Genomic DNA, 19,680 nt, shown 5'->3' on the forward strand with positions numbered 1-19,680 from the left:
CAATTTGACCCCTGGTGCCCCTAGATCCAACAGAACTGCAGATTCAGCCAATTCAGCACAGCTAGTTACTCAGTGAAACGTAACTGCAGATCCCATTATCACTCTTTTGGAGAATAAGTATAGAAACAAGTATAGGAAAGTGGGACTTAAAACTAACATTGCTTTAGAGGCCAAATGCATAACTACATGGAGTTATTAGGGTTGCCAATTCCAGTTTGGTAATTTCCTGTAGATTTGAGGCTGGAGCCTGGGGGGTAGAGGAAGGACCTCAGCTGGAGCCTGGGGGGTAGAGGAAGGACCTCAGCATGGTATAATGCCACAGATCCCACCCTTTGAAGCAGACTTTTCTTCAGGAGAACTGACCTCTGTAGTCTGGAGACCAGTTGCAATTCCAGGCAGTCTCCAGGCCCCACATGGAGGTTGGCAACCCATAGAGCTACTGCTTAATAAGTCTGCACTTACACAACTTTTTCACCTATAGAATGTAATTGGGTTTTTCTTTTCTGTGTCCAGTGGATAATCATTTTTCATCTATGTGCACGCTAGAACCAACTGATGAGTTGTGGATTGGACTGAATGACCTCAAGATTCAGATGTATTTTGAATGGAGCGATGGGACCCCTGTGGTGTACACCAAATGGTTGCCTGGGGAGCCAACGCATGACAGCAACAGGCAAGAAGACTGTGTAGTTATGAAAGGAACGGTAAGATAATCTTGTTTCTGTCTAAGTCTGTTTACTGAAATAAGATACGTTGCTCAGTTACTGTGACTGCTGTTTGGAAGGAGATTTCTGGTGATGTATTTATTTATTTAACTTATATACGACCTTCTCTACACCATATTTAGTGCTTGAGGTGGTTTACAGCATACATATGAAAACTGCTATTAAAATAATATAAATACAAACAAAATTAGTAATACAATATTAAAATAGGGATACAAATGTTAAAACCAATTATACAGTAGAATATAAATGTTAAAACTCATACATCTCAAAGAAGAGCACCATCACTCATGCCCATTGTCTATGATAAATAAATTATATGGAGTCAAGCGAATAAAAATATCTGAATCAACCTCCACATGCCAGATGAAATATCTCTGCTTTGCAGACCCTCCAGAATTTCACCAAATCCCAGAGGGAGGGAGTCTTCTCTGTTAACACATTGTAGAGGGAGGGAGCCACAACCATAAAAGCCCTCCCTCTGGTTGAAGAAAGTCAAACAGCCCTGGGGCCAGGAACCATCAACAGGCCCTGTGTTGCAGACCACAGGGCACTTAAGGGGTTATACCGGGAGAAGCAGTCCTGTTGGTATGAGTCCCAGGCCATTAAGGGCCTGGTGTAGTTTGGTGTAGTGGTTAAGAAGAACAGCAGGACTCTAATCTGGAGATTCGGATTTGATTTCCCACTCCTCCACTTGAAGCCAGCTGGGTGACCTTGGGTTAGAGATGGGCACGAACAGAAAAAAACCTAACACGATGTATACATGGTATGCAGGAAAGGGCAGGGTCCACACAGAATTCCAGCTCTTTGAATAGTGTTTGGAAACAAACTGGAAGCCTATGCAGATCTTTGAGCACCACTGACAAAGTGTGCTCTTTCTGACAAATCCTTTTGGTTTAATAGCTTGGCCTTTGCATTTTAGACCACTGAAGCTTCAAATGACCTTTCAAAAGGAGCCTCTGGAACAAGAAATCTAACTTGAACATTACCGAGATACAGATGATGGAGTCAAGATTCCTGATGAAACCCACAAAAACCTGTGAAACAGTGAGTTCATAGTACAAATGTTATCTGACACACTTCCTTCTTATGTTCCATGCAGAGTGGGTACTGGGCAGACCAACCTTGTGATGTGAAACTTGGATCTATTTGCAAAAGGAAGCCATTGAAAGAATCTCCAGGGGAAAAAGAGATAGTTGAAGAAGGCTGCCAGAGAGTAAGTATAAGATTAGTAATATGAAGTTGCCAGTTCCAGATGCATACGCCAGAATCCAAAGAATCCACATATTTGCTATATTCTTTGATATGCCATCGTTTCTACAAAGCCTGCCTGCTCTTATTAATCGAGTAATGAAATCCTTTTGATCATCGTCAAAGCAAAATTAATCAGAGTAAAATTAATCCCAGAAAATATGGTCTAGATTAGCAGCGCCTACCACTCATAGTCAACAGGTCTTTGGAGCTCTGGTATGCAACACTGGAAACCTAGGCAAACTAAATTTGTCCTAACAATAGAATTCAAGTTGACAGTGAAGAAAAATGTGGTGGCAGTTTAAATTGAAATAAGAAAGCAGAGGACAGTCTTTAATACATCCTGCTTGTTTGGATCCTTATAAAAATATCCTCTTAGTGAAATGGATGTCTCTATAGGAAAGTGCTTCTTCATAGATTAGGCATGGCTCATATTTTATTTCATTTAAAGCATATAGCTGGATTTCTTCCTGCATCAGCCCAGGCTTTGTTCCCTTCTTTCCTACCTGTCTCTGGCTTAATGCTTTAATTACTGTAAAAAACACATGAGGTTGTGCTGTAATACACACTTAATCTGTGATGTTCATGATTCCTTCATGTGGATGGATTTCTGTTGTTTCTACAGGCCTGGAAAAGACATGGTTTTTACTGTTACATGCTTGGAAATGTATTTGCAGCATTTGCTGAAGCAAATCAAACATGCCAAAACGAAGGAGCTCAACTAGCTGCTGTTGAAGATAGGTAGGAACTCCATCCCTCAATGTTTTTCTTGTTCCCAAAGTAGGAAATCTTGTTACATTTTTGCCAAGACTTGATGGGAAGAATTCTGCTCTTGGTCAATTTCAGAGTGTGCTTTCTGCCTTGAGGATTTGGTTTCAGAAGCTTGGCTAGCAACAAGTAACTATTTGCCAGAGTCGGTGGCAACATACACCTTCACTGTTGTCAATGTCAATGGAGGAGGTAGAATATATGCCAAGAAGAGCAGGAGGCAGCATGTGACTTGGGAGTATTACATGGGTACCAGTAACTGTTTGAGTTTGTATCCGGAGCTTTCATATGTACAACTTGCACAGATGTGAACTCAGTGTGCCCAACCTGTTATCCTGCATTTTTCACTGCTATTGGAAGCAGAATTTCACCCTTCTAAGCTCATTGACTTCAGTGGATTTAGAAGGATGTAACTCAGCTTATGCTGGAAAAGCCCATGTAGGTACAATGTGGAGATGTGGATTCACCCATGCATTGATTCTAACAGCTCTGAAAAGTCTTTATGCCACTTTAAATTTCAGAGTCTTCTAGAGCAATGTAATATTTCCCAACAGAAAATGAATGCTTGCATTGTCACAGTGTTATGCCAATATAGATTAAAATCATATGCCAATAATCAATACTGAACAATACTAGGCCTAGCTTCTATACTCTCTAGATGAACTTTTAAACTTTACATGAACTTTCAGTGTATTTTTTCTATGTGTAAGGTAATTCAACAGGTGTGCTTTCATCCTTTGACAATTAATTAAAATAGTGGACTCTACTGAGATTGATGTTCTTCTATCAGAGATTCAACCAATGGTGATCGCCCAACTTAACTTTTCTTGACACTTGTTAGAGATTTATAGTTTTCTTTTGCAGTTCTGATTATGACATAATTTTTTAACTAATTGGAAGGCTGTACTATGAAATTATGAATATTCAGTGAAGTGTCAAACCAATCAATATTTGTTTGTGCTATCATGTGAATAGACCCTAAATATTTGCATATGATTAGGTATATAATTGCAAACACAGAAAGAATAAGCAGGGTACTGATGGAAGAGATCTCTTGGGAGAATCTAGGTGAGAAACTATTTCTACCTATGTATTTCATAGAAACTTTGAGCAATGTAAACTTAGGATTTATTGAGAAATGTTAGTGAACTTATTTCTTATTGCCTTTCTATGTTCTGTTGTTATAAGATTCATATTAATAGCCATTTATATTTTGATTGCTTGCTTCATTAAAAAACTAGGGTGTATTTTCAATAAAGTGAAATAAACTCTAGATTGGTGTCTGTGTGTTTGATGGGGAGTTGCAAAGCAATATTGAACCCTATATAAATAAATGTACTGATAAACAGCTGGTTCAAAGAACTTATCTGTTTGACAGGTCTAAAGACTAACTGCTTTCGGCTTCCCCGGAGAGAGATCCATCTTTCTCCTGGCAAGTTGAAACTTGGTTTTAGACACGGGCAACTGTCCCGTTACAACAGCAATGTCACCCTCCTTTTATATAGTAGATGTATTTATTTACTTTTTATCTGTATACAATTTATTAATTTATGCTGCTGCTTCAATATCTTTTTTGATAATTTTTCTTACAAAATATGCCTTGAAAATTACATACTGTGAAGCTTTATTCCCACCATTTTATTCTTCTTTTCCTGCAGATATGAACAAGCCTATCTGACCAGTTTGGTTGGGCTTAGGCCTGAAACCCATTTTTGGATCGGTCTTTCAGACACAGAAGAAAAAGGAACATTCAAGTGGACTAGTGGCAAACCTGTGAAATTCACTCACTGGAATTCTGAAATGCCTGGTATGTTCATGTACTAAACTCATTGGGGCAGCAAGATTACATAGGAGTAAAGTAGCACCTCCAAGATGACAAAATTTGTTTCTGCATAGAAGTGAGCTCTGGCTTGCAAAGCTGAAATAAATGTTATTGGTCATTAAGTTGCTACTAGAGGTGGGCATGAACCAAAATATGAACCAAAGTTTGTCATAAACTGGGCCAGTTCATGGTTTGCAAACCAGTGGTTTGAGGAAGCTCATTTCTCACAAGCTGTGAGGAATTTTAGCCTGGTTCGTTTGGTTTGTATTTTGGTTCATCACTGCAGACAGGCTGGCACTGATCAATCATTTCCTAGGCAATGGAGGTGGGGATGGGCTCTCTGCAGACCTTCTGCTGACCCAGAAGTGATATTTTCACAAACTGAATGAACTGGTTCACAAACTGGGGCAAGTTCGTGAAAATTCATGGTTCGTGAAATGCAACGAACCACGAAATGCATGTTTCGGAATTTTCCTGGTTCATGCCCATCTCTAGTTGCTACTTGATTTCTATGTAAATTCTTATGGCTAAATAAATGATTATAGTGTAAAATGCTTGGATTTGGCAATGAACGGAAAGAAACTCGTATTATTTAGTACATCGTGAATTCTATAAAGCTCACCACTTTTTTCCAAAAGAAGAAAAATGTTTTTTAGGCAGATTTTTTTCTTTTGGAAATTAATATGCAGGAATGGATTTTTAATGTAATTTTGCTTAATTGGCTAGCAATCAGCTTTCTTGGATTTGTGGAAATGCTAGTTCAGATGCTTTGAAAACCTCTTCTTTAAAAGGGAGAATTGCTGTTATTAATCAGTCAGACCACTCATCCCTGAGTCCACTAAAAGATACATTCCCCTGGAAGTCATTTCTTTTCTAGAAGCACACAAATGATCATAAAATCTGCCTTAGAGTTCTTAAGCAACTGAGAGATGTGACTAGTCCCAGATTGCCAGCAAGTTCCCATGGCAAACTAATGATCTGGCCATTGGTCTCCTAGACCCTCATCTGGGCCTCTAACAGCTACACTGTGCTGCCGTAGTTTTTTCTTGGTTACATTCATTTTACTTTTAAATTTAAATTAAATGCATGACACCATTTTATTCATTGCTGGGGAAAAAATCCAAATTATTTTTTAAAATACAAAGAGCTGCATTGGCTAAATAATCTCAATCTATACCTAACTCTTAATCTAAATAATCTCAATTTATATCACAGGAATTTGTCCAGATTCAAGGTCCTTTGAAACAAATATAACAAAGAACAAGGCCAGCAGCTGAAGCTGCCAAGGTTGGGCATTTGCTGAGACCACAGCCTGGTAGAAGACCAGCCTCTGACTTCTTGCTTCTGTTCTCAATGGAAGAAGGAAGCCAAGCACAAGCAGGCTATGCTGCCTCTATAGGGTTGCCAACTCTGAGTTGGGAAATTCCTGAATATTTAGGGATGGAGCTCCCCAAATATCCAGAATGCATTTGTTTAAAACATTTGTTAGCTGCCTTCTGATTTCTTGCTTCTGTTCTCAATGGAAGAAGGAAGCCAAGCACAAGCAGGCTATACTGCCTCTAGGGTTGCCAACTCTGGGTTGGGTCTGGGCTCCCCAAATATAACAAATTTAAAACATTTGTTAGCTGCCTTTCTACCATGCAGGAACTCAAGGCAGCTTATAGCAGATAAAAATGTACAATGTAGATGTAACTAAGGCATGGACCACTATGGTTAGATTTGACCGAGCCAGGAAGGGGCACAACTGACACACCAGCCAAAACTGGGCAAACAGACTCTGAGCCAGCGCAGCCACCTGGCTTTCTAAGGTGACCACTGTGAACCTGACTTTTCAGGGGAAGTGTAACCCCATCCAAGACAGGAGAGATCTCAAGTTCTTAGTCTGCCTTTCTACTAACCCAGAGAAACTCTGTCTTGTCAGGATTCAGTTTCAGCTTGTTCACCCTCATCCAGCCCATTACTGACTCCAAGCACCAGTTCAGAACATCAAAAGCATCTTTGGAATTGGATGGAAAAGAAGAGTTGGATAACATCAGCATACTGGTGACACCACATCTCAAACCTCCTGGTGACCTCTCCCAGTGGCTTCATATAGATATGATAGTTTTAGTCAGGGGTCATCTCATAGAAAAAGAGCTGGAAGAACTCATTAGCATAACCGATTTGCATATGCCACACCCCTTGCCATCACCAGAAGTATGTCATTAGCATAACTGATTTGCATATGCCACACACCCCTGACATCACTTATCCTGGCTGTTTTGGACCCAATCCTGGCCATTCAGGGCCAAGATTCAGGCCCAAAATGGCAAAAAGGGGCTGAAAATGCCTGAAAAGGAGCCCAAAATGGTCAAGATTGGGCCGCTGCTGAGCGGGAGAATGATCCACCACCCGTCAGAGGCCCAATCCAGGTCGAAACGGTCCCAAAATGGCTGAGAGTCAGGTGGGCGGGGCCACCTGTCATGTGACCTCTTTGGGGAACTGCTGGAACTGCGTTCCTGTGCATTCCCCCTCAAAATGAGCCCTGGTTTTACTTGACCACAAGTTGAACACAGAAAAAGAGTGGCTTCATTGACAAAATAATACATTGGCAAGAGTCAAGTGAAGTGGTCCTGGCTAAAAGTGGACAATTTACTGAAGTGCTAACCTGTAAATATGAAGAAGTTCAGGGATTCTCCAGTTGATTTTGGATGTGATGCTTGTGTGTTTCTGGCATTTTAAAATTGAATGGAAATGCTATGTTGATTTGATGGTACTGTCCATTTGGGGAAAGGAGCTGTCTTCCGCTGTTTTTCGTATTTAGAATGAATACATCCAGTACCAGAGCATTCATTAGCATCACTTGTGAAAAGTATCTGCACTTTATTTTAAAACAATTCTGGTAAACGTATGCAATAGTCTTAAAGTAGCGGGATATGTCACTTTAAATGACACCGATTTCTCTTTTTGTTATGTTTCCCAAAGGAAGGAAGCCAGGCTGTGTGGCCATGAAAACTGGAGTTGCAGGTGGGTTATGGGACCTTTTGAAATGTGAGACCAAGGCAAAGTTCCTGTGCAAAAAGTGGGCTGAAGGAGTGACCCCTCCACCTCCTCCAACAACAACTCCAGCCCCCACATGCCCTGACGACTGGCACTCAAGTGATCAGAGTAACACCTGCTACAAAGTACGTCTTTTGATTTTGGAATCTGCACAAGTTTTGTGAATATACATGGTTTTTTAAATACTGATATTTATCATCTGTGCTATTAGAGTTGGGTTGGATCACGTATACACAAACACATTAAAAAATGCTCCACTAACATGACAGAAACAAAACCTATCTGTTCCCAGAGTACTAAAACAAGAAAAAGTGTCCTTTCTCTCACCAATCCCTGACAAACTTCTGAAAGAAGTTCGGATTGCTGAACTTGTTGCCAGCAGTGGACATTGCCAACTATGCATTGCACAGACTTCTATTGTGCCCAAGTCAATTGCCAAACAAAGGCTATTTAGTGCTCCCTACTAAAGGGTTGTCTTTAATGCTATTTTTCAGTGTCAAATACCTGACTTGTTGCTTTTAAGTTTCAGGGGGTACCTTTTTGGCTCTGTCTTTCCCATTCTCTATTTATATGTCCCCTGCCTCCTTTCTCTCTACAAGGGAATTCTGTTTTGATGGAACACTTACCTTGCATAGGGTTTTAGGTCTTTTCCAGAAGGCACCCTGTTTGGAGGACGGGTCTTAAATACCATCTCTCCAATGCAAGCTCTTAAAATAAAGATAGGAGTTGAGAGTATCAGCAAGACCTTGTGGAGAGTACAGACTGTTACTATAATAGTATCTATAATCTATATTGTTTATGGAAGTTGCCTATCTTCAGGCAAGGAAGCCCCTCAGGGTGCTGAGAGTGGTCATTTCCTCATCTTGACATCCTGACAGTGTCCTTCCACTTTCAAGCCTGCATCTACCCTTTTTCAATGCCTTGTACAAATGGATTGTTCACAGTTGGCCCTACTCCACTATCGGTTGTATTTTGTTGCTTACATTTGACTGTCATCAGTCTTTGATTGGGACAGCTTTAAAGAACCATTCCCACTCTCTTAAGTTCTGAAGCAAGACATGTATCTTTGTAAATACACTAATCAGTAATGTCCTCTCTAGGACACCCAGAATCCTTCTAAATTTGATGCCCCCACCAAATTTAGAAGGTTTGCTAGCTCTCTCATTACCTAGACTCAGTCAATCTGGCCACGTTAAACCATGCTTCAGTAACTTCACGGTTGGATTACTGCAACACACTATACATGAGACTGCCTGGGAATTACAACTGGTCCCTGATTACTGTCAGGGGCTAGCCACTGTGAACATACGTTGCCCATTTTGAAACAGCTACCTGGTCTGCCAGACTGTGGGCTTTTCTTCACACTCTACTTATTCCTGATTTTCATAGCAATCAATACCCAAACTTTGGAATCAGTTTAGGTACGGTTCTTCTTCACGTCTGCCCTCCCTTTACATTTTTACAGTTGTGGAGTCAGTTTATTTTGTTCTGCACATGCCTTAAATAATCAGGATTACCAAGCAAATGTGCTGTTGTCATTGGTGGAATCATCAGGAATGTCACAGCATCCTCCTTTTTATTTTTTGCACATGTTCATATCAATATAGAGGTGTAAGGGCTGATTTTTAAAAAAAGGTTGAAAATGAATGCATAGGGAGGTCTTTGCATCAAGAAGCCTAAAACGGGGAACAACATCACCCATACCTAAGTCGCCCCACCGTGGTCCAAACTGGAGAGCCCCTCCACCTGGGCTAGCCCAGAGGCAAGAGGTGGAAGCCAGCACCAGCGGGCCAAATCAACTTCTGTTGGGTCAGAGCCCAGAACAGCAGTGGCTGTGTGCTTCCCAAAGCATGCTGCTTTTTCTTGTGCCAGAAGTGGCCTGGACCACCAAGACTTTTGCTGTTTTTCAAAAACAAAAAATCAATTTCATATCAATCAATCAACCTAACATTGTGTTAAAAAGTGCGATAGGTTCTCTGAATTTCCAGCGTTCATTTTTTTAAAAGTAAGTCTCTAGCCCCTTCCCTTGTGAAGATAAAAGGGAAAAGGTGCATCTTCATAATGGAAAGGGCTAGGTGCAAAACTTTTTGTGGCTCCCTGCAAAATCCACCAGGAAATTAGCTAATACCTTTGTAAATGATATTGTCTTTGTATGTTGGATATTATGGTTGATCTTTTGCATTTTGTAATTTTGTGATTTGTGCTGGTTGTTGACTGAATACATTTGACTGACTGACTGATGGACTCCCTGTGAGTCAACTGTGGTCTCCAGGCAGCCACCAGTTGATTAGCCCACCTCTTAGAGTGGGGCTTCTGGCTCTGAGCAGAGCCTGGGCCTTTTCCACTGCGGCCTCTGCTCTGTGGAATGGACTCCCTGTGGAGGTGAGGGGGGCCTTTCTTGGAAATCTTCAGGAGGTGCTGCAAGACTTGCTTGTCAGCCAGGGCTTTTGAGGGGGTGTAAATGTCAAGCATCTTTTAAGGGGAGAGGGAGGGACTTGCAGTTTGTTGTTTTATTTTGGTTTTAACTGGATTTAAAACATTTTTAATTGTAAGCCATCTTGAAAGATGGGGTATAAATGTTTTAATAAAACAAATCAATAAATGTGGAGGTTGGTGCTTTGGTGGGAAATCTGAAGACTTTTGAGTGAAGCTTTAATAAGACGTGAAAATTTCTCTGGGAGGTTTTGTCATATTCCTTCTCTCTAACTCGGATGAACCTGGTTTGCCTGCAATTCTTTCCCTATCGAAGTGATTTAGGGACAGAATAATCTCTGAACTGTCATGCATACCTTCTCACAGTGATCTTTATCACATAATGCTCTGGAGTAATGTTGCTGTGCCTTATCATGTGCATAGTTTATAATGCCTAACTGTAAAACTATGTATTGTCATTCAGGCTTATGCAAGACGAGACAAGAAATCATGGCCTGATGCTCAGAGTTTTTGCAGAGTTGTTGGGGGTGATTTGGCCACCATTAGTAGCTCAAAAGAACAAGTTGCACTGCGGACCTACTTGTCGTGAGTATATGGCTCTAGCATAAATCTTTCATCCTAAGCCTCCAAAGGAAGAGAAACTCACTCTTTAGCACCATACAAAAGAGTCTGGGCTTGTGGAAACAAGCTATGTCATGCAGCCAGACAGGGACAGAATGTCTGTCAGGTTCTGGCAGTTAGATCCCCATAGCACTCCACTGCACACACTCCAGTGTATGAGTTAAAGTTACTTTATGAGAGATCGGTATCATCGGTATCAGCAAACACAGACAAGGGTATTGGCAGAAGTGACGTGTGTAAGGCTGAAGGGGTTAGTTACAGGGAAAGTTCCCGCCTTTAGGATATGGACGGTTAGGATTCTGGCGCAAAGGAGCCAGAAGTGGGGGGAGGGGGTTTGAGACAGGAGGAGAGAAAAACTGTAGGAGAGATAAAGTTATTTTCAGTTTCCAAGAAGAAGGTGACACTCAAGGACATGTTCTCAAGCGGCTGTGAAAATGAAAGTTGACATCACAGCAGGCACCTGTAAGATAAGCAACTCCCAGCTAAACAGGCCCCCAATATGCAACTTCACATACTCTCAGAGGATCAGCACACAATACAGAGCACAGAGAATACTCATGGCAGATATGTAGACAGACATATATGACAATGTCCATCTAGCTTACAGGGAAATTTCCTGGTGGGCTAGAGGGCCATTGTAGGCCACCAGTGGCCAGGAAAAAGCAGAACCAAGCCCCAGCAACATTGCCAGCACCTCAGGGAACAATTGGATCCTTCATCGTCACATCACAGAGATGATGTGTCAGCTCACCAAGTACCTCCTCCTACACTGCTGCTAGTTTGTGGAAGGATGCCGTGGGTGAGACAACGGCTGTAATTGGTGATGTTGAGCCAAACAGCTGTGCACCTCTGGCTTGCAGCGTCACAAGGGCCAATCAGATTCGCTGGCTCCAGGGTCATTTTAACGTCTCATGACACCCCTGTGCCCAGGGTAATGTTGGAGAGCATATGACCTTGCTGAAGCTAAGCAGGTTTGTGACCAGTCAATGCTTGGATAGGAGATCTCCTGGGACTCCTAAGTAAGCTGCCCTGAGCTGCACAGCGAAAGAAGGGAAAGATGTAATAATTGAATTCAGTTGCTTCCTGCAAGTGAGGTAGGAAATAAATCCCAAAGGAAAAACCAAATACTGGTGAAAAGTCATACAGTACCTGGGCTTCGAGCAAATGGCTACAATGAGGGACATAAGCCTTATTTCTAAGATAAAAGCCACCAGTCCTATATGAAAGACAAAGGCTATATGAGCTCGTTTATATTTTATTCATATTGTGACAACGTTTATTAGTTAGATAAAAGTTGTTTAAAGCCTATTTTTTGTACATAGCTTTAACAATGAGAGGTGAAAACCAACTTCATACAATGACTTGAGTGTTTATCTGCTATTTGCTTTATATGATATTTTAGGAGCAGCGGATATAGCAGCACACATTTCTGGATAGGCTTAAATTATCTAAACCCAGATGATGGATTTCAATGGAGTGATGGATCTCCAGTGAGTGATAGACACTTTTTTCTGAAACCTTGCTCTGCTCACTTTACTGCTTGCATGCCTGGGTCTAGTCAGTGAGGGACCTACACTAAATAATGAGTCTCTGTGCAAAGTAGTCCTCCATTTTGAAAAGAACTGGATACATTGTTCATTACAGAATCGGCAGTATCAATGTAATTAAAAAATTTTAAAAGGTGAACATGTCAAACCTCTTGTTTCATGACTGGAATAACTATTATCAGTTCATGAGACCTCATCTAGCCTTTGATACCTGTAGATAACTCTCCACCAAGAAATTATCTTCTTGAAGCGCCATTAAAATACTTGAGAGCTGTTTAGGAGCGCAGTAGTAACTGATGCAGTTACAGAGTCCCCAGGTGCCCGGCAGCAGTGCGCAATCTCCAGGGGATTCCTGCCTCTGCTGCCCGATTGCCGGCTGATCAGAAGGAAAAGGCAGACCTGGGATAAGTGCCTGCACCAGAAGAGCTGGGCTGGGGAATTCAGTGCACGCACACCACGGCGCTGGCCAATGATGTTGCAATTTTTGCACTATGCAAAACCTAGTGAGTGCACTGCCCACCACCCCACACACCCTACCCCTTGCTAATTGATAGCTGCCCTGAGCAGTTACAATGATGGCTGCTTTTGCTCTGGGAGTGTGTCTAAATGGGCAGTCCCCAGGACTTGTGGAAGGGATCAACTTGTCACATTGTGCCAGTAACTTGGTTCCTGTGCCTTGCTTCTACAGTTCTCAGTTGCAGAGGCAGTCATCTTATACTAGGTGCTTCTGCTCAATGAAGTACCCGTGTCTTTCAATGAGCCAAAAATGCCTGGTGTTGAAGGACCACTTCCACAGGGGAAGAAGAGTTGTACAAGCAGAAGGGGAAAGCACAGGAGCTGTCAGTGTTAGGATCTTTATGATCAGCTGCTGGTTTTGTGCAATGGCTCACAGAACTAGATGGAAAAATTGCTAAGATTTAAGTCTTATGTTTTCTTTGGTATTTGATTGAAATATCCTTTGGCTAGATGCAACCAGGGCTTTTTTTCAGCAGGAACGCAGTGGAACGGAGTTCCAGAACCTCTTGAAAATGGTCACATGGCTGGTGGCCCCGCCCGCTGATCTCAGCGCTCAGTGGCGCGGAAGGCAATCTAAACTCCCCTCTGTTTGGAGATCAGGGGGCGGGGCCACCAGCCATGTGACCATTTTCTCTGAGGGCAACCCACTGAGTTCCACCACCTCTTTTCCCAGAAAAAAAGCCCTGGATGCAACACAAACTTTTTTGTACCTTTGATTGCATTTGTAGTGATTTTTTACAGACTAAATTATGTCTCATTTATGCTTGATTTAATTTATCAAGCCGTCTGGATTAGAGATAAATGATTATTAACTTTATTTCTACATTAGCTCGGGTATGTAAACTGGGCATATGGAGAGCCGAATAATTATAATGGAGTAGAACACTGTGGAGAGTTAAATGCCGGTTATCGAATGGAATGGAATGATATGCATTGTGAAGACCTATTCTACTGGATTTGCCAGGTTAAGAAAGGTAAAATTTCTTGTTACATTAAACAAAAGCATAATTGCTTTTAAGCAGGGAGTCAAGCCAAACCTGAATTCCCCTAACCCCAAAATCAGTTCTTGAGAAGATTTTTCTACCATGAATCAGGACTAAACATGAACCTTATTGCCTGAACAATATTTTTATCTGATAAAAATGAACATTGTTTTTATCTAATTAGTTTGAGAGAACTTTCCAACAGTGATGTTTGCTATTTTCATAGAAAGTTTTATATCAGGGAAATTCATCTGAAATTGCTGATAATTCAAGCCAGATTGCTCTTAAGAGGTTTTTAATGTATAATGACAACTTGCCAAGCATGTGCTCAAGCAGTATATCGTTATTAGCATGACTATTTTGAGATGTTTGAAATAACCATTTTGCTAAAGGTCTAAGTTCTGGACTGGTTTAATGGAAACCAATTTTCTTTCTACAAATATTTTAATTCTACTGTAGCTTTTGAATGAAATCTTTAGAACTGTTAGCAGGCTGCTTAGTGAACATTACAGTGGCTCTGAGCTAGTGGTGGTGAAACTACTCCAAAAGTTGATGTGCTGGTAGAAAGGGCTGTCAAGTTCCAACCAACCTATGGTGAACCCATATTGTTTTCAAGGCAAGAGGCAAACAGAGGTGGTTTGCCTCTGTGAAAGTTGGTGTGTCGTTATTGACAAAGGACCAATGGTGCTGCACAGGCTTTGCATACAGGAAGTCCTAAATTCAACCTCTGGCCTCTCCATTTGGTAATTAGGCTCCTTGTTGGACCACCAGACTCAATAATTTACTTGTTGATTGGTTGCAGCGCTCCAAGGTCTCAAGTAGTTTATCCTCACATCTGTTCCCTGAGATTCTCTAACTGGAGATGCCAAAGATTAAACCTGGAACCTTCTGCGTGCAAATTGTGTGCTTGGCTTTTGGACCATTCATAGAAGCCAGCCTTCAGAATCCATATACAAATACGTCAGTCTGGAAAACTGCCAGCGGTCATTTGTTGAAAAAGAAGATTTGAATAACAGAAGGCTCTATGCTTTTCATGATGTAGATTTAATTTCAGTCTTCTAAAATAGAGGAGTTTAAGTTACTTTGTGGTATGAGTACGATTAACTTCTTGCTTGGGTTCAATAAGATTGTGTACGTGCAAATTGCTTTCATGCTCTGTTTTGCTCCCACAGGAGTACAAATAAAACCTGAACCAACAGATCCACCTCCTCCAAGTAAGTCTGCCTAGCCTCCTTTAAGGATATCTTATTAGGATGAGGAGAAATTTGTGTTATTGTTTTCCAACAAGCTCCTATTTTGCTTAGAAAGCCACATTATTTATTTATTTATTTATTTATTTATTTATTTATTTATTTATTATTTCTATTTATAAACTGCCCATCCTCAGAAGCTCTGGGTGGTGAACAACAGTTAAAATCAATAAAAACAAGAAAACAATAATTCTAAAATCAATATACAATAAACAATAATAAAAATAAATTAACCAAATACATTAAGGTGCAATGGTGAGGAGAACCTCCACCCCAAACGTGGTAGGCCGACATGGCACCGCCCCCTTCAACCACCGAATGCCTGGTGGAACAGCTCTGTCTTACAGGCCCAGCGGAACGATAATATGTCCCACTGGGCCCGGGTCTCCATTGACAGAGCGTTCCACCAGGCTGGGGCCATGACTGAAAAGGCCCTGGCCCTGGTTGAAGCGAGGCGGGCTTCCTTAGGGCCGGGGGCCACATTGTAGACATAATATCCATTGAGGCAAAAGCAATCTAGTTGCACTTTAATGGGAGATAGCATTTGATGAAGTAGGTTGTAGTCACGAAATCTTATGTAATATTCAATGTAGTGGTGCTTAAGGTGTTACTAGACTGAGGTAGGCAGCCTTTGGGGGCCAAATGTACACTCACACAGGTAGGCAATCTTTACCTGTGAAAATGTTGGGGTACAGGTAAACAAGGGTGGGGTGGGGGAATAAGGGTTGCAATTGGTCAGACATGCTGTGGGCCAACTCAGTACTGGTGGTTTTGCATTGCATTTGACTCTGTTGTTTTTGTTGCAAGAATAAGGTTGTCAAGTAAAGATCTGGCCACTATAGTGCATGCTCTGGTTATGTCTAGATTAGATTATTGCAATGTACAGCTGCCCTTGAGAAATATTCATAAATTTCAATTGGTACACAATGCTGTAGCCCGAATGTTGACTATAGTGTGTCATTAGGACCATATCACTTTAGTCTTGGCCCATCTACTCTGACTCCCAGTCTGTTTCTGGGCACAATTCAAAATGCTCGTGCTGACCTTGAAAGCCCTACGTGGCTTAGGACCAGCATATGTGACTGCCTGGTCTCTTACGACTTAACCAACCACCGCAGTCATCTTCCAAGGCCCTGCTTTGGGTGCTTCTGCCTTCTGAGGGTGCTCCTGCTTTCTGAGCTCAGGCAGATGACAACCTGGGAGAGGGCCTTCTTGGTCAAGGCACCAAAACTCTGGAACTCTTTCCCCAATGAGACTCGCCTATCCCCTTCTGTTGCCGTCTTGTGCCAATGGTTGAAGGCTTTTTTGTCTCGACTGATGTTCTCCCAGTGATCCCTCCTTCGTGCCCTGAGAATTTACCATCCCGGTCACCAATAACAAAAGAGGAAGTGGTAGAAATCATTAGGGGAATGAAGTCTTGAAGAGCCCCGGGGCCAGATTTGGTACCACTGGAATTGTTCTCATCTAACCTTGATTGGTGGTGCGATACTCTGGCACCCATTTTTACTATCATAACCTTTGTGCCCAGTATTTCTGTTTTTGTTTTTATGTTTTTTGTATTTTAACTTGGTTTTAATTGTTTTAATGATGTACTTTAGTTAGGTTGTAATGGTTTTTAAGATGTGATTTTCCCCCTACATATGTTTTTAATCGATTGGCTTCCTTGGGGGACTTGATTGGGTCAGAAAGGCAAGATATACATTTTGTAAATACGTCTTCTCTTGTCTTGGGTGCTCATGTACCACCACTTTGCATTCTTCACTATCCTTAAGCAGGGCAGAGCCAAACTCTACATACACTGGTAGCACACCCATCTTCAGTGAGCTTCCTTTTGCTTACTGAATTATGGTTTTCAGCTCTTATGGAGCTATATGGCAAAGAAAACTAAAGTTGTTGAATTTCTTGCAATGCAGGAGCATTTATTATTTTTTTGGCATCTAAGAAGGAAATCTCAAACAACTAGAGACTAGGCAACCAATGCTAAACTGTTTTATTTACCTGCCATGGTGTTGTCAAAGTGTGTGGATTGCAGTATTCAATGATTAAGCCAGCTGCTTGAGATTCTCATTTTTAAAAAGCAAGCTTCTGGTCCTTATGGTTTCATATGGCTGTGAGCAGTGCCTAATGTGTGAATCTCAGGCACTAGAATTGAGACACTAGTGGCAAGAAGGCAAGGCTTCAGTATTTTGTATCAGAGTATTTTGTCTCTTCCAAAGCACAGGAAGGAAACACACACACACACACACAAATTTGCACCATTTACAATGCAATCCTAAACAGAGTTATGCCAGTCTAGGCCAATTGATTTCAATGGGCTTAGACTGGAGTAACTTTGCTTAGGATTGCACTGTTAGCTGGATAATTTAAACTGGCTTTTCAGGGTTTAGAATTTGGTTTAATATACTGCTGGTTTTGCTACAGTTCAGTCAAACCTGTCTTTAAGAAGTTAACTATTGATTTGTGCTTTCTCCAGAGTTTGACATGACCAGTGATGGGTGGATCATCTTTAAAGACAAACAGTATTATGTCAGCACTGATAAAGCTCCTATGGAAAATGCACGCGAGTTCTGCAAGAAGAACTTCGGAGATCTGGCTGTCATTAACGGCAACACTGAAAGAAAGTTCCTATTAAAATATGTAAGGCACTCATTTGATATCTTTCACATATATAATTCAGGAGACTTTTTATGCTTTTTAATAAGAAATTATACGGCCTGGAAATTCCTCATAGCAACTGATTTTACTCAGTGGAATCAGTCAGCTGTTGGAATCTGATTACAACATGGTTTGGACCAATAGGAGTCACCATAATGAAAGGATGGATTTGGATCAGGGAGACTTACAGTGCAATCCTAGGATGAGTTACCCCAGTGTACACCTATTGAAATCAATGAGCTTAGACTGGAGTAACTCTGCTTAGGACAGTACTGTAAGTTTCAAGTCCTTGTTCCACCAGAAAGTTCACCAAGAGACCTTGATCCAGTCCCTATTTCTCATGGGGAAGGACTATAGCTCAGTGGTACAGAACAACCTTTGCAGTCAGAGGCTTCTTGGCACCTCAAGCAGCAGGTTAGCTCTCCTGGCCTGCTCTCTTTTTTTGTAAAAAAACAAAACCAGCTCCTCTCCAAATGAAATAAACACTTCCTACAAACCTTGAGGATCCCAGAAAAGGAAGAAAGACAAGCCAACAATACAGTGTTTTCTTGAATGTATGAATGTATGAATGTATGAATGACAGTTTTAGTTGCTTATACAACTTTCTCCTGTCTGGCCCCAGTCTGGCCAGGGGCATCCTTTGGAGGATGGGTACAATCCCTGAGATTTCATCCAAGTAATTGGGGGAAGGAGTTAGACCCAGAAATGTGTTTCCTATAAAAATCCATGGAAACATATACCAAATCGATTGGCCAATAGCTTTTCTTTTAAAGAAAATAACTCCATCCAAAATGTTTTTGTGTCATTCCCTATTTAAATTTGCTGAACTGTTTTTCCTATTCATTTAATGTTTATTAAAAGAAGGACATTAGCAAGGGACATTTTGATTTCTTAAGCACCTTTATGAAAGTAATTTATTTCTTAAGCATAATTCCCAGACTGTGCCAAAGCCTTTGACTATATTTTAATCTCCATGTTTTAGATCAATCAAGATGAAAAGGAAAATTCTTACTTCATTGGTTTACTACTGAGTCTTGATAAGCAGGTTAGGTAAGTAAACAGAGATGCTCATTATGTGGTTATAATGCCATTCTATATAACATTGTGCACATTATAACAGGTTGAATACAAAGATTCACTTGGATCTTCACCAATCTCCCCTCCCCAACCAACAGTCCCTTCCAACCCCAGGAAAGGTGATTCCTGGTGTGACAGGGCCATAAGGGTCTCTGTAGACAATAGGTTTCTGCATGGAGATGCACTGGTTTTACCATGCTCCCTGCAGTCACATGTCAGCTGAACAGAAATGCTTCTTTTAAAAAAGAGAGAGCTCGAACAAGCGCCCCAAGGGGAAGGAGCACTTCTGCCTTCTCCAAGACATTTTCCTGCGAGAAAACAACGTGTGTGTGTGTGTGTGTATGTGTGTGTGTGTTGGGGGGGTATTTTGCCGACTGCTGCTCCATGTGGAGAATCTGTGTACAAAAAATCAGTGAAACAACTCCCCTTGCATTCAGTTTTCATGCAAGACAACAGCATTGCGGGAGGGCAGGAGCCTCCTCCCCTCTGCAGTGTGTTCGAGCTCTCCTTTCTAAAAAAAGAAGCAGTTTCCCTCTGCTCATGTGTGACTTCAAGGAGCACATTGAAACCAGTATATGTCTGTGCAGAAAAGCATCATCCAGAGAGACCCTAAGAATCAGTGGGCTGCAGTGAGGAGGAGGGAAGCTGCTCTCCTCTCCCTCTTCTGTCAGGATGGCTGTGCTGATGGAAGAGGCGGAAAGGGTGATTGTGCTCCTTCTCCTCCCCTCAATGCAGTAAACTGATCCACATGGCTGTTTCTTCACGCAGCTCCCGTGGCCCTAGGAAGCCACTTTACTGGAGTGCAAAGCGGGGAAGATCCATGACCATCCACAAATTTTGTTAATGCAGCATTAGATCCAATTCAATGGGTTGGCTCCTCCTACTAAATTCAGTCCTCTGATTCCCCTTTGTGAGGTCTTCCTCCAGTGGTGAAAGACTTCCTGTAATGGAAGAACTTTTTGTTGATTGGAGAAGATATTTTCCCATCCAATC

General features: G+C 41.5%; 1 protein-coding gene across 1 annotated transcript in view; it reads left to right on the forward strand.

Moving 5' to 3' along the window:
* LOC129337503 (macrophage mannose receptor 1-like) overlaps window positions 1-19,680 on the forward strand; it is a 74,325-nt gene that overhangs the window by 26,323 nt on the left and 28,322 nt on the right. The window contains exons 8-18 of the mRNA XM_054991247.1: window positions 547-704; window positions 1,828-1,941; window positions 2,602-2,717; window positions 4,403-4,551; window positions 7,531-7,730; window positions 10,502-10,623; window positions 12,062-12,149; window positions 13,552-13,696; window positions 14,878-14,919; window positions 17,429-17,592; window positions 18,593-18,660. Of these exons, the coding sequence (XP_054847222.1) occupies window positions 547-704; window positions 1,828-1,941; window positions 2,602-2,717; window positions 4,403-4,551; window positions 7,531-7,730; window positions 10,502-10,623; window positions 12,062-12,149; window positions 13,552-13,696; window positions 14,878-14,919; window positions 17,429-17,592; window positions 18,593-18,660 (1,366 nt within the window). The remainder of the gene's footprint in view (window positions 1-546; window positions 705-1,827; window positions 1,942-2,601; window positions 2,718-4,402; window positions 4,552-7,530; window positions 7,731-10,501; window positions 10,624-12,061; window positions 12,150-13,551; window positions 13,697-14,877; window positions 14,920-17,428; window positions 17,593-18,592; window positions 18,661-19,680) is intronic.

Source organism: Eublepharis macularius, chromosome 11 (genome assembly GCF_028583425.1).
Source record: "Eublepharis macularius isolate TG4126 chromosome 11, MPM_Emac_v1.0, whole genome shotgun sequence".
Classification (NCBI taxonomy): Eukaryota; Metazoa; Chordata; class Lepidosauria; order Squamata; family Eublepharidae; genus Eublepharis; species Eublepharis macularius.